General features: G+C 44.4%; 1 protein-coding gene across 1 annotated transcript in view; it reads left to right on the forward strand.

Annotated features, from left to right (window-relative positions):
- The window catches only part of LOC311122003 (slit homolog 1 protein-like), a gene marked incomplete at both ends in the record, with an annotated part of 76,767 nt that overhangs the window by 16,705 nt on the left and 44,022 nt on the right, over positions 1-16,040 (forward strand). Inside the window, 3 exons of the mRNA XM_084196434.1 lie at positions 953-1,024; positions 3,162-3,233; positions 3,326-3,397. Coding sequence (XP_084052560.1) covers positions 953-1,024; positions 3,162-3,233; positions 3,326-3,397 — 216 coding nt within the window. The remainder of the gene's footprint in view (positions 1-952; positions 1,025-3,161; positions 3,234-3,325; positions 3,398-16,040) is intronic.

A 16,040-nucleotide genomic window follows, 5' to 3' on the forward strand; every position in this document is an offset into this window, starting at 1 on the left:
GAAGGCATCCTGGGGACCTGGACGGATGTCGAATTTCGAAGTGGATGTTGAGCGACCTGGTTGATCAATAACCAAGGATGTTTGATAGCAAGCTAAGGTTCCTTCAGACTGAACGCTGCAGCTCACCATGAAGTAGAACAATGGTGAGAATAGCATTCAGTCTGGTTTAACCAGGCTTCTCTGTGTTTTGTCACATTGGATTCCTCATACTCTCAGAAACTGAAGGTTGAGATCACATTGACAGGTTATTCATGATGACATAGCCACAGATGCTTACAAATGACACATCTCATCCTACTAAGGCTTTTCTTTGGTTATTATCATTCTAGCTTTGTGTTGGATGCTCTGTTATCAGACTGAGAACAGAAGACACGTCCCAAATGGCACCTTATTCCCTATATAGTGCACTACATTGGACCAGAGCTCTAGTCAAAAGTAGTGGCATTTGGGACGCAAGCAGACTGTCCTCTGGAAAGGAGCTGTAAATTCCTGTTTTGTGCCAGTCATCCTGCTGTGGTTTAATAAAACACCCTGTGATTGGTCGACCGCCTGCTGCATCCAATCAGCACCTCTGTGGGCTACTGCTCTGAGGACGCTGTGTGGGTGTTTGACAGAGACATTGTAGCCCCAGGCAAGATAACACCAACCCATTTGCAGCTCCCCTGTCACATAGCACCTGCTACCGGTGTCTGTGTGTGAATGAGGGAGGGAGGGAGAGAGAGAGGGAGAGAGGGAGGGAGAGACTTCTGTCATGTATTCTGCACTGTAGATGAAACCAGTCTGAATGTGCTTATATAGTATTCATGTGTTTATATAGTATTAATATGTTTACATAGTATGTGTTTATATAGTATGAATGTGTTTAAATAGTGTGAATATGTTTATATAGTATTAATGTGTTTATTACCAACATGTTTGCTAATATTCTGTGTGTATTCTTCTTCTCATCCAGTGATCTAAATGGGAACAACCTGACAACCATCAGCAAGACAGACTTCTCTGGCCTCAAACACCTCAGAGTTCTGTAAGTCCCATCCTTCTCTGGCCTCAAACACCTCAGAGTTCTGTAAGTCCCATCCTTCTCTGGCCTCAAACACCTCAGAGTTCTGTAAGTCCCATCCTTCTCTGGCCTCAAACACCTCAGAGTTCTGTAAGTCCCATCCTTCTCTGGCCTCAAACACCTCAGAGTTCTGTAAGTCCCATCCTTCTCTGGCCTCAAACACCTCAGAGTTCTGTAAGTCCCATCCTTCTCTGGCCTCAAACACCTCAGAGTTCTGTAAGTCCCATCCTTCTCTGGCCTCAAACACCTCAGAGTTCTGTAAGTCCCATCCTTCTCTGGTCTCAAACACCTCAGAGTTCTGTAAGTCCCATCCTTCTCTGGCCTCAAACACCTCAGAGTTCTGAAGAAAGTGAAGGGGTCTGAATACTTTCCGAATGCACTGTAATTATGTAATTAGGTGAAGTAATGACAGGTTTACTACTAATATCCTAAACACATTATAATGCACGTCATATTGATTACTGCATTGTTGGGAAAGTGCAAGCAGGAAAGGTGTTTCACTGTACTTGTGCACGTGACATTAAAAACTTGAAACTTGAAACATATCATGATGCCCAGCGCTTTAAGCCAAGCCCCCTCTCTCTCGTTCCCCACCTGCAAAATATCAGTCAGATCTTGTGCCCTACACTTGTCTGTCCATCAAGCATATAAAATGTAAACAACTAGCTTGCCCGGTCCATAGAAAGCTGCTCTATCCACAGTGATTGGTGTAGTAATTTAATAAGCTAAATGTAAAAACGATGTCGATTTCACGGGTTAAAAAAGGAAAAGAAAGGACCGGTATTTTTTTGTGGTTCAAACCGGTTCAGAACTTTATTATGTATTTGGATTTGTATTTTGCAGGTCTGAACAGTGGAGCGTAACTTAAATCTGGAATCCGTAGTGGTGAAACTGCCACGTCCATTTGCGCTATTGCATTTTACATTTTAGCAGATGCTCTTATCCAGAGCGACTTACAGGAGCAGTTAGGGTTAAGTGCCTTGCTCAAGATTTTTCAATTAGTCGGCTCGGGTATTCAAACCTGTGACCTTTTTGGTTACTGGCCCAATGCTCTTAACCGCTAGGCTTCCTGCAACAACAACAGACATTACTTCAAACAATGAACAGTTTTTTTCCCCAATGGACATCATTGCACGTGTGATAGAACAGCAGAGTATGTACTACAATATTTTTTTACCACAAAGCTGGATGCTCCTCTCCTCCGATTCATAAACAAACCAAAAACTATAACTAACCTGGGGGGGTTACCCTGACCCTTTGACCTGGAAGTACAATACCCCAGGGAAGGAAGGGGATTGGCTGTCTCAGGTTGCTGTGTTAGACTGACAGGGAGTTTTCGACAGACACTGTTGTCTGTCTGACAGTGATGCACAGTGTGTGTGTGTGACACAGTGATGGACTGTACATGGTTAAAACCGTCAATGTGAAACTAATAGTTACTAATAACATATCCTGGGGTTAGTTACCGTCCTGTCCCTGTGTCTGTCCCTGTGTCTGTCCCTGTGTCTGTCCCTGTGTCTGTCCCTGTGTCTGTCCAGCCAGTTTATGACAGACTGGTTGCTGTCAGGGAGATAAAGTATCAAATGTTTCCCTGTGTAGATAACAGTTAGAGGTTATACGTTTCAGTAACATGTTTCTTTTGGGTGGGGGCTGGTTGAGGTCCCTCAAATATGGTCAATCAGTAATTGAACTGTTTTCTTCTACCTCTTCATCCTCCTCCTTCTCCATACTTCCTCCCTCTCTCCTTCTCCATACTTCCTCCCTCTCTCCTTCTCCATACTTCCTCCCTCTCTCCTTCTCCATACTTCCTCCCTCTCTCCTTCTCCATACTTCCTCACTCTCTCCTTCTCCATACTTCCTCACTCTCTCCTTCTCCATACTTCCTCCCTCTCTCCTTCTCCATACTTCCTCACTCTCTCCTTCTACATACTTCCTCCCTCTCTCCTTCTCCATACTTCCTCCCTCTCTCCTTCTCCATACTTCCTCCCTCTCTCCTTCTCCATACTTCCTCCCTCTCTCCTTCTCCATACTTCCTCCCTCTCTCCTTCTCCATACTCCCTTTCTCCATCCTTTCTCTCCATCCATCTCTCCTTCTCTTCAGTCACCTGATGGAGAACCAGATTAGCAACATTGAGAGAGGAGCGTTTGATGATCTGAAGGAACTGGAGAGACTGTGAGAACACACACACACTCTTCCTGTTAGATAGAAAGCTACATTGTAAGGTTGTCTGTCTGGTTTCTAATGTGTTCTGTCCTTCTGAACAGTCGTCTGAACAGGAACCGTCTCACTCAGCTCCCTGAACTCCTGTTCCAGAAGAATGAGGCTCTGGCTCGACTGTGAGTACCCTATTTAACCACCCTACACACTACACTACTCTACCACCCTATACACTATTACCCTATACACTATACACTACTCTACCACCCTATACACTATACACTACTCTACCACCCTATACACTATACACTACTCTACAACCCTATACACTACTCTACCACCCTATACACTATACACTACTCTACAACCCTATACACTATACACTACTCTACCACCCTATACACTATACACTACTCTACCACCCTATACACTATACACTACTCTACAACCCTATACACTACTCTACCACCCTATACACTATACACTACTCTACCACCCTATACACTATACACTACTCTACCACCCTATACACTACTCTACCACCCTATACACTACACACTACACTTCCATCCCTGTCCAACTCCAGATTGGTTCTCCTCTACATCTGCTCCAACAGTATTGGAACAGTGACAGTGTTGGGACAGTGACACATGTTGAGTTGTTTTGGCTCTGTACTCTGTATTTGGATTTATTATGGATCCACATTAGCTGTTGCCAAGGCAGCTGCTACTCTTCCTGGGGTCCAGCAAAAATTAAGGCAGGTATACAATTTAAAAAACATTACAATACCTTCACAGATTTCACAACACACTGTGTGCCCTCAGGCCCCTACTCCACCACTACCACATACCTACAATACAAAATCCATGTGTATGTATGGTGCGTATGTTATCGTGTGTGTATGCATGTGTCTGTGCCTATGTTTGTGTTGCTTCACAGTCCCCACTGTTCCATAAGGTGTATTTCTGTTTTTTGAACCTAATTTTACTGCTTGCATCAGTTACTTGATGTGGAATAGAGTTCCATGTAGTCATGACTCTATGTAGGACTGTGCGCCTCCCATAGTCTGTTCTGGACTTGGGGACTGTGAAGAAACCTCTGGTGGCATGTCTTGTGGGGTACGCATGGGTGTCCGAGCTGTGCGCCAGTAGTTCAAACAGACAGCTTGGTGCATTCAACATGTCCACTTTGAGCCAGGAGAGATTGCCATGCATTATATTAATGTGAGCTCTCTGTGTACATCCAAGGGCCAGCCATTCTGCCCTGTTCTGAGCCAATTGCAATTTTCCTTAGTCCCTTTTTGTGGTACCTGACCACACGACTGAACAGTAGTCCAGGTGCGACAAAACTAGGGCCTGTAGGACAAGCCTGGTTGATAGTGCTGTTAAGAAGGTAGTGCAGCGCTTTATTATGGACAGACTTCTCCCCATCTTAGCTACTGTTGTATCAATATGTTTTGACCATGACAGTTTACAACCCAGGGTTACTCTAAGCAGTTTAGTCACCTCAACTTGCTCAATTTCCACATTATTTTTTACAAGATTTCATGAATGATTTGTCCCAAATACAATGCTTTTAGTTTTAGAAATATTTAGGACTAACTTATTCCTTGCCACCCACTCTGTAACTAACTGCAGCTCTTTGTTAAGTGTTGCAGTCATTTCAGTCGCTGTAGTAGCTGACGTGTATAGTGTTGAGTCATCTGCATTTATAGACACACTGGCTTTACTCAAAGCCAGTGGCATGTCTTTAGTAAAGATTGAAAAAAGTAAGGGGCCTAGACAGCTGCCCTGGGGAGTTCCTGATTCTACCTGGATTATGTTGGAGAGGCTTCCATTAAAGGACACCCTCTGTGTTCTGTTAGACACGTAACTCTTTATCCACAATACAGCAGGGGGTGTAAAGCCATAACACATACGTTTTTTCCAGCAGCAGACTATGATAGATAATGTCAAACAGAGTAACACTTTAATTAGAGAGAGATTGCGATAATGTGATAGAAAAATAAAGGTGGGTTAGAAAGAGAGAAAAGGGGGATAGAGAAGGAAAGGTGTGTGTGTGTGGGGGGGGGGGGGGGGGGGCTGGTTTGTTGTTGTGCAATTTCACACTGTCGCTCCCATCAGGGAATCACCAGATGGACTTGGCATGTTCAATCAATCAGTAAACACACAACCAGGAGGGAGGGAGGGAGAGAGATGTTTCCGTGCTGTGTTGATGGGCATCATAAAGCCTCAGTCCCAGCAGACCTCTTCCTCTGAAACACACCAGCGCACAGAGAGGAGGAGGAGGGGAGCTGTCTCTGGTGTCTTCATGGGTTCTGTATGGATCCTCCTAATTCTCCCTATTTTCCTCCCTCTCTTCTTTTCTGCCTGCTTCACTCCCTCCATCTTTCTGCTTCACTCCCTCCATCTTTCTGCTTCACTCCCTCCATCTTTCTGCTTCACTCCCTCCATCTTTCTGCATCACTCCCTCCCTGCATCTCCCTCACTTCTATCCTTCTTCCATCCCCCCTCCCTCCTTCCTTCTCCCTCCATCGTTCTCTCTGCCCTCCTTTTTCTCTCTCATCCCCTCTCCCCATTGCTTTCTCCTCCCTCTCCCTCTCCCTCTCTCTCTCTCTCTCTCTCTCTCTCTCTCTCTCTCTCTCTCTCTCTCTCTCTCTTCTCTTTCTCGTTCTCTCTCTTTCACTTTCTCTCCCTCTCTCCCATTCTCTCTCTATGTATCCTGTCTTTTGTGTGTGTCTGTGTTGTGGTAGCTCCACACCCAGAGCCGGTCTTTGTCTGTTGGACACCCAGAGGGAAGGGCCCCCCCTGGCTTTCCTCTCCCCGGAACAGGCCCTCACCCCTGGGGCTAACCAGGGATTACTGAGGCACAGGTGGAGCTGGGAGGGGATGTGTGTGTGTGTGTGTGTGTGTGTGTGTGTGTGTGTGTGTGTACCTTGACCTTGAGGTGAACCCCACCCTTAGTCCCCTTGTTCCTGTCTCACCCCTCCCCCCTCTTCCCCCATCTCTCTCTCTCTCTCTCTCTCTCTCTCTCTCTCTCTCTCTCTCTCTCTCTCTCTCTCTCTCTCTCTCTCACACACACACACACACACACACACAAACAAACACATGCACCCCCACCCCCACACACCCTCCAGTGTGTTATTGTTGAGTAGGGTGGAAGCTTCAATCAAACATGCACTGGGGAAAAAACCCACACTATAAAAATAAAAAAATATTTTCAATAACGTACTTTCATTTTGGGTTGTTTCAGTAAACATTAGAGTTAGTGAGAGATCAGTGTTGAATAGTAAATTATACTTTCCCCCTGGGGTTGTACAGTATATATGAGCTACCATGGAACAGAAAGACCAGCAGATAGAATGGTCACTGTATGTTCTTTATCATGTAAATGAAGCATTTAAATTCACACACACACACACACCCACACAGCCATGTTTTTCGTTACTTGCCAGGACGTTTTGGGGAGTAAAAATGTATTCCCATTCAAAATACTATTTTCCTGAACCCCTAACCCTAAACCTTATACCTTATCTTAACCCTAACCACAAACCCCTAAACCTAACCCTAAACAAACCCTTAAGCCTAAAATAGCATTTTTACTTTTCAGGATATGCAAAATGTCCTGACTTTTCAGAATTTCTATTGCTTTCCTATCTTGTCAGGACATACTGGTCACTCGACAGGACATCTGGTCACTTGTCAGGACATTCTGGTCACTCGACAGGACATTCTGGTCACTCGACAGGACATTCTGGTCACTTATCAGGACATTTTGGTCACTTGTCAGGACATTCTGGTCACTTGTCAGGACATTCTGGTCACTTGTCTGGTCACTTGTCAGGACATTCTAGTCAGGACATTTTGGTCACTTGTCAGGACATTCTGGTCACTTATCAGGACATTCTGGTCACTTATCAGGACATTTTGGTTACTTGTCAGGACATTATGGTCACTTGTCAGGACATTCTGATCACTTGTCAGGACATTCTGGTCATTTGTCAGGACATTTTGGTCACTTGTCAGGACATTCTGGTCACTCGACAGGACATTCTGGTCACTTATCAGGACATATTGGTCACTTGTCAGGACATATTGGTCACTTGTCAGGACATTCTGGTCACTTATCAGGACATTTTGGTTACTTGTCTGGACATTTTGGTTACTTGTCAGGACATATTGGTCACTTGTCAGGACATTCTGGTCACTTGTCAGGACATTCTGGTCACTTGTCAGGACATTGGTCACTTGTCAGGACATATTGGTCACTTGTCAGGACATATTGGTCACTTGTCAGGACATTCTGGTCACTTGTCAGGACATTCTGGTCACTTGTCAGGACATTCTGGTCACTTGTCAGGACATTCTGGTCACTTGTCAGGACATTCTGGTCACTTGTCAGGACATTCTGGTCACTTGTCAGGACATTCTGGTCACGACAAGGTAGGAAAACAAGTCCACACACAGCATTTTATCTCTTAACTCGCCCTTTATTATACTAACGGTACAGAAGCTACTGTGGCGTTCTCCTCTTGAACGGTAACATGTGCCATCTCTCCCGGTGACCGGCTGGCGCTCCCGTTCATCAAGTGATGATGAACGGGAGCGCCAGACGGTCATGACAGCTGTCTTAATTAGCGTTCAGGACATTCTGGTCACTCCACAGGACATTCTGATCACTTGTCAGGACATATTGGTCACTTGTCAGGACATATTGGTCACTTGTCAGGACATATTGGTCACTTGTCAGGACATATTGGTCACTTGTCAGGACATTCTGGTCACTTGTCAGGACATTCTGGTCACTTGTCAGGACATTTTGGTCACTTGTCAGGACATTTTGGTCACATGCAAAATGTCCTGACTTTTCAGAATTTCTATTGCTTTCCTATCTTGTCAGGACATTCTGGTCACTCGACAGGACATTCTGGTCACTCGACAGGACATTCTGGTCACTTGTCAGGACATTTTGGTCACTTGCCAGGACATTCTGGTCACTTGTCAGGACATTCTGGTCACTTGTCAGGACATTCTGGTCACTTGTCAGGACATTCTGGTCACTTGTCAGGACATTCTGGTCACGACATTGTAGGAAAACAAGTCCACACACAGCATTTTATCTCTTAACTCGCCCTTTATTATACTAACGGTACGGTAGCTACTGTGGCGTTCTCCTCTTGAACGGTAACATGTGCCGTCTCTCCCGGTGACCGGCTGACGCTCCCGTTCATCAAGTGGTGATGAACGGGAGCGCCAGACGGTCATGACAGCTGTCTTAATTAGCGTTTAGGGAGGCACAGGAGCGTGAAGATACTGTTTACCGGGATAGTTTACAGTGATTGAGTAGGTAATGGGCTTTGTGTGTGTCGGGGGGGGGGGGGGGGTGTTGCTAATGAGCTGTGTGTGTGTGTGTCTGTGTGTGTGTGCCTGAGTGTGTGTGGGAGGAGAGGCAGCATCAAAACACTCATTACCCAGAGATGCTCATTAAGAAGAGGAGGTTCATTAGACAGGGCAGTTCTTTAAGGAAGTGAGAACAGACTCAGATGTTGTCTTCAGAAGAGACTCACTATCCACTCCCCTCTCACACACAGTATTATTAGTTTCCGTTTTAAAGTCTCAGGGACACTGAAATGCCTTTCTTGACAGCTCTAACCCCAACTATGCAGTAATCAATAACAATGTAATAGTAAGAATAACAAGGTAGAATAAAAACACACCAGATATTTAAAAAATAAAATAAGAAGAACATGATGAAGTAAGTAAGCATACTACATACAGGGTCAGTTCCAGGACCATATTTACAATGTGCAGGGATACTGGATCTATAGACGTAGATACAGTTGAAGTCGGAAGTTTACATACACTTAGGTTGGAGTCATTAAAATTCGTTTTTCAACCACTCCACACATTTTTTGTTATCAAACTATATTTTTGGCAAGTCGGTTAGGACATCTACTTTGTGCATGACACAAGTAATTTTTCCAACAATAGTTTACAGACAGATTATTTCACAATTTGTATCACAATTCCAATTGGTCAGAAGTTTACATACACTAAGTTGACTGTGCCTTTAAACAGCTTGGAAAATTCCAGAAAATTATGTCATGGCTTTAGAAGCTTCTGATAGGCTAATTGACATCATTTGAGTCAATTGGAGGTGTACCTGTGGATGTATTTCAAGGCCTACCTTCAAACTCAGTGCCTCTTTGCTTGACATCATGGGAAAATCAAAAGAAATCAGCCAAGACCTCAGAAAAAAAATGGTAGACCTCCACAATTTCCAAACACCTGAAGGTACCATGTTCATCTGTACAAACAATAGTATGCAAGTATAAATACCATGGGACCACGCAGCCGTCATACCGCTCAGGAAGGAGATGCATTCTGTCTCCTAGAGATGAACGTACTTTGGTGCGAAAAGTGCAAATCAATCCCAGAACAACAGCAAAGGACCTTGTGAAGATGGTGGAGGAAACAGGTACAAAACTATCTATATCCACAGTAAAACGAGTCCTATATCGACATAACCTGAAAGGCCGCTCAGCAAGGAAGAAGCCACTGCTCCAAAACCGCCATCAAAAAGCCAGACTACGGTTTGCAACTGCACATGGGGACAAAGATCATACTTTTTGGAGAAATGTCCTCTGGTCTGATGAAACAAAAATTGAATTGTTTGGCCATAATGACCATTGTTATGTTTGGAGGAAAAAGGGGGTGGCTTGCAAGCCAAACAACACCATCCCAACCGTGAAGCGCGGGGGTGGCAGCATCATGCTGTGGGGGTGCTTTGCTGCAGGAGGGACTGGTGCACTTCACAAAATAGATGGCATCATGAGGAGGGACAATGATGTGGATATATTGAAGTAACATCTCAAGACATCAGTCAGGAAGTTAAAGCTTGGTCGCAAATAGTCTTCCAAATGGACAATGACCCCAAGCATACGTCCAAAGTTGTGGCGAAATGGCTTAAGGACAACAAAGTCAAGGTATTGGAGTGGCCATCACAAAGCCCTGACCTCAATCTTATAGAAGATTTGTGGGCAGAACTGAAAAAGCATGTGCGAGCAAGGAGGCCTACAAACCTGATTCAGTTACACCAGCTCTGTCAGGAGGAATGGGCCAACATTCACCAAACTTATTGTGGGAAGGCAATGCTACCAAATACTAATTGAGTGTAGGTAAACTTCTGACCCACTGGGAATGTGATGAAAGAAATAAAAGCTGAAATAAATCATTCTCTTTACTATTATTCTGACATTTCACATTCTTAAAATAAAGTGGTGATCCTAACTGACCTAAAACCGGGACTTTTTACTAGGATTAAATGTCAGGAATTGTGAAAAACTGAGTTTAAATGTATGGCTAGGGTGTATGTAAACTTCCGACTTCAACTGTATGTATAAGGGTAAGGTGACTAAGCATCAGGATATATAATAAACAGAGTATCAGCAGCTTGTATGTGAGTGGGTGTGTGTGTGTGTGTGTGTGTGTGTGTGTGTGTGTGTGTGTATGTGTGTGTGTAGAGTCAGTAAAAATGTGTGTGCATGTTATGTGTGTGTGAGCCAATTATGAAGTAAGTGTTTGTGTGTTGGAGTGTGAGTGAGCATGTAGAGTCCTGTGAATGTGGGTAGAGACAGTCAAAAATTATAGAACAAAAATGAGTAAAATACAAGGGACAACTCAGATAGTCCGTGTAGCCATTTTGTTAGCCATTTAGCAGTCTTATGGTTTGGGGGTAGAAGCTGTTCAGGGTCCTGTTGGTTCCAGACAGGTGCATTGGTTCCGCTTGCCGTGCGGAAGCAGAGAGAACAGTCATATGGCTTGGGTGGTTGGAGTCTTTAACAATTTTCCAGGCCTGATATAGAGGTCCTGGATGGCAGGGAGCTGGGCCCCCGTGATGTACTGGACTGTATTATACACAGCTATGGGCCCTGGTCTAAAGTAGTGCACTATATAGGGAATAGGGTGCCATTTGAGGCACATGCAGAGTCATTGAGAGCGCTAGATCACTATGACACGTCACTGTCCAGCTACAGGCAGGTATAGAAGCGTAGAGACGTGTTATTGTAGGTGTGACAAAATAAATACACACAATACTGTAACACTGATACCATTCCATACGTCTCTGTCCCTACACGTCTCAATTCAATTCAATAGACTTTATAGACATGGAAAATAAAGATCTTACACCCCTCTACGTGTCTCTTACAGGACAGTCTGTGTGATGATCTAGCTCTCTGAAACACTGGCCTGACAGTCTGGATGAGACCAACATGGAAATGTCAACGTAACACTCAACTGTCACTTATACGCTTACACACAGTGTGTTCTTCTGAGTTGGACGGTGAAAAGCATGATGATCTAGCTCTTTGAATGTCTTTACCTGGGTCTCAAATGGCACCCTGTTCTCTTCATAGTGCACTATAGTCCCCATGGACCCCGAGCAAAAGCAGTGCACTATGAAGGGGATAGGGTAACATTTAGGATGTGAATGTCTGGTGTGGCTATTCTGCTGACTAGTGGAATGGTCCTGGGCTATATAATGGGATTCTGCTGGGCTGAACAGAGAGATCTGTTCTCAAACTACTGGGTTAGAATAGCAGGCAGGGGTTCAACCATCCATCTCTCACACACACACACAAGCATGCACATACTGCACACACACACACACACACATTTGGACAACATGAGGAAATCCCCTGGTTGATAATAGTGTATTGAATATCTCTGTGTTTTTGCTAGTGTGGGTGAGTAGAGCTGTGGGCTGCGTCATAAATAACACCCTATTCTCTGTAGTGCACTACTTTTGATGAGGGCCAATAGGGCTCTGGTAAAAGAAGTGCACTACTTTTGGGAATAGCCATGATCGTTCACTTCTATCTGAACCCTGTCCATGTTATTATACAGCCCTTACTCAGTCTGGATCAAGGGTCATCCTAGGGAGACTTCTTGAACCTCCTGTTATGTCCTTCCAAAGTAAGCAGACAGACAGACGGACAAACAGAGACAGGCAGACAGACATAGCTTTGTTGGTCTGGGGAGTTAAGGATGGAGAGAATGGGGGAAAGAAGTGAAAAGCCCCTCAGAAGTAATGGTCCAGTGTTATCTGGCTGAAAGATGAAGAGGGAAAGATGTGAGAGTGATGAGTCCAGTTGGAAAATTGACACTTTTCCTTTTCTAGTGTAAATATTTAGGGGTTTGGTGTGCTGGTTTGGGTCGGAAAGGAAAGGAAAGGCAAGAAGAGAGTTGAGCTTCTTAGAGAAATGGGCAAAAGATGTAAGAGAGAGTGAGAGGGAGAGGGAAAGAACTTAAACACTCTCACACACTATTTCTCTCTCTCTCACACACACACTTTTCTCACTCACACACTCCCAGACTGACCCCATGTATCAGAGGACATGTTTTGTGTAATGTGTGGAGAGACATCCCAAAGCTAACTTCTCATATCCTTCAGCAAACACAATATCAACCAGACAATACAAGACAAATATTAGAGAAGAAAAGACAGCAAAGAGATTCCAGACAGACTCATCTCTCGCTCTCTCTTGCTCTCTCTCGCTCTCTCACTCTCTATCTCTCGCTCTCTGTCTCTCTTTCTCGCTCTCTCTCGCTCTCTCTCACTCTCTATCTCTCGCTCTCTCTCGCTCTCTCTCTCTCGCTCTCGCTCGCTCGCTCGCTCTTTCTCTCTTTCTCTCTCTTTCTCTCTCTCTCTCTCGTTCTCGCTCTCTCGCTCTCTCTCTCGCTCTCTCTCTCTTGCTCTCTCTCGCTCTCTATATCTCGCTCTCTCGCTCTCGCTCTCGCTCTCGCTCTCGCTCTCTCTCTCTCTCGCTCTCTCTCTCTCTCTCGCTCTCTCTCTCTTTCGCTCTCTCTCTTTCTCTCTCTCTCGCTCTCTCTCCTCTATCTCTTATTCTTTCATCCATCCCTTTCTCCTCTCTCCCCTTAGGGTTTTTCAATTACCAGTTGTTCTGGTCTCCTGGTTTTGGGGTGTCTGTGTTATTTGCAGAGAAACTAAGGAAGACGGAGGGAGGGGAAAGGAGGGATGAGACACACCCACACCAGAGACTGCACAGGAGATGGGAACAGAGAGAGAGAGAGAGAGAGAAAAGAAAGAGAGAGACCAGAGGAAGGCAAACTGACAATGTAAGCTGTCAGGCTGATTGAGTTTGGGTTGTTACCGTGATAACAGATCTCATAAACCGTAAGCACTGGGGGTCACACCCTTCCCAAGGTTCAGCTGGGGGGGGGGGGGTGTGTGTGAGTGTGGTCTTCTGAACATGATGTGCATTTACAGTGTGAGTGTATGTTTGTATGTATGTACAGTACCAGTCAAAAGTTTGGACACACCTACTCATTCAAGGGTTTTTATTTATTTTAAAAAAATGTACATTGTAGAATAATAGTGAAGACATCAAAACTCTGAAATAACACATATGGAATCATGTAGTAACCAAAAAAGTGTTAAACAAATCAAAATATATTTTATATTTGAGATTCTTTGAATAGACACAATTTGCCTTGATGACAGCTTTGCACACTCTTGGCATTCTCTCAACCAGCTTCACCTGGAATGTTTTTCCAACAATCTTGAAGGAGTTCCCACATATGCTGAGCACTTGTTGGCTGCTTTTCCTTCACTCTGCAGTCCGACTCATCCCAAGCCATCTCAATTGGGTTGAGGTCAGGGGATTGTGGAGGCCAGGTCATCTGATGCAGCACTCCATCACTCTCCTTCTTGGTAAAATAGCCCTTACACAGCCTGGAGATGTGTTGGGTCATTATCCTGTTGAAAAACAAATGATAGTCCCACTAAGCCCAAACCAGATGGGATGGCGTATCGCTGCAGAGTGCTGTGGTAGCCATGCTGGTTAAGTGTGCCTTCATATCTAAATAAATCACATACAGTGTCAACAGCAAAGCACCCCCACACCAGAACACCTCCTCCTCCATGCTCTACAGTGGGAACTACACATGCGGAGATCATCCGTTCACCCACACCGCGTCTCACAAAGACTCAGCGGTTTGAACCACAAATCTCAAATTTGGACTCCAGACCAAAGGACGCATTTCCACCGGTCCATTGCTCGTGTTTCTTGGCCCAAGCAGGTCTCTTCTTCTTATTGGTGTCCTTTAGTAATGGTTTCTTTGCAGCAATTCAACAATGAAGGCCTGATTCACACAGTCCCCTCTGAACAGTGAGATGTGTCTGTGACTTGAACTCTGTGAAGCATTTATTTGGGCTGCAATTTCTGAGGCTGGTAACTCTAATGAACTTATCCTCTGCAGCAGAGGTAACTCTGGGTCTTCCATTCCTGTGGCGGTCCTCATGAGAGCCAGTTTCATCATAGCACTTTATGTTTTTTGCGACTGCACTTGAAGAAACTAAAAGTTATTGAAATGTTCCATATTGACTGACTTTCATGTCTTAAAGTAATGATGGACTGTTGTTTCTCTTTGCTTATTTGAGCTGTTCTTGCCATAATATGGACTTGGTCTTTTACCAAATAGGGCTATCTTCTGTATACCACCCTTACCTTGTCACAACACAACAGATTGGCTCAAATGCATTAAGAAGGAAATACATTCCACAAATTAACTTTTAAGAAGGCACACCTGTTAATTGAAATGCATTCCAGGTGACTACCTCATGAAGCTGGTTGAGAGAATGCCAAGAGTGTGCATGGCTGTCATCAAGGCAAAGGGTGGCTATTTGAAGAATCTCAAATATAAAATATATTTTGATTTATTTAACACTTTTTTGGTTACTACATGATTCCATATGTGTTATTTCATAGTTTTGATGTATTCACTATTATTCTACAATGTAAAGAATTGCAAAAATAAAGAAAAACCCTTGAATGAGTAGGTGTGTCCAAACTTTTGACTGGTAGTGTCTTTGGAAGGTATTCAGACCCCTTGACTTTTTCCACATTTTGTTATGTTACAGCCTAATTCTAAAATTGATTAAATTACTTTTTTTCCTCAGCAATCTACACACAATAGCCCATAATGACAAAGTGATAACAAGTTTTTAGAATCTTTTGCAAATTTATTAAAGATAAATAGCAGAAATACCTTATTTACATAAGTATTCAGACCCTTTGCTATGAGACTCGAAACTGAGCTCAGGTGCATCCTGTTTCCATTAAGCATCCTTGAGATGTTTCTACAACTTGATTGGAGTCCACTTGTGGCAAATTCAATTGATTGGACATGGTCCCACCGTTGACAGTGCATGTCAGAGCAAAAACCAAGCCATGAGGTCGAAGGAATTGTTCGTAGAGCTCCGAGACAGGATTGTGTCGAGGCACAGATCTGGGGAAGGGTACCAAAAAATGTTTGCAGCATTGAAGGTCCCCAAGAATACAGTGGCCTCCATCATTCTTAAATGGAAGAAGTTTGGAACCACCAAGACTCTTCCTAGAGCTGGCCGCCATTCCAAACTGAGCAATCGGGGAAGAAGGGCCTTGGTCAGGGAGGTGATCAAGAACCCGATGGTCACTCTCACAGAGCTCCAGAGTTCCTCTGTGGAGATGGGAGAACCTTCCAGAAGGAGAACCATCTCTATCATAAAGGCCTGATTGGTGGAGTGCTGCAGTGTGGCCAGACGGAAGCCACTTCTCTGTAAAAGGCACATGACAGCCCACTTGGAGTTTGCCAAAAGGCACCAAGATTGAACTCTTTGGCCTGAATGCCAACCGCCACATCTGGAGGAAACCTGGCACCATCCCTACGGTGAAGCATGGTGGTGGCAGCATCATGCTGTGGGGATGTTTTTAAGCGGCAGGGACTGGGAGACTAGTCAGCATTGAGGCAATAATGAACG

This window comes from Coregonus lavaretus (assembly GCF_964263955.1).
Source record: "Coregonus lavaretus genome assembly, contig: HAP1_SCAFFOLD_419, whole genome shotgun sequence".
NCBI classification, from domain to species: domain Eukaryota; kingdom Metazoa; phylum Chordata; class Actinopteri; order Salmoniformes; family Salmonidae; genus Coregonus; species Coregonus lavaretus.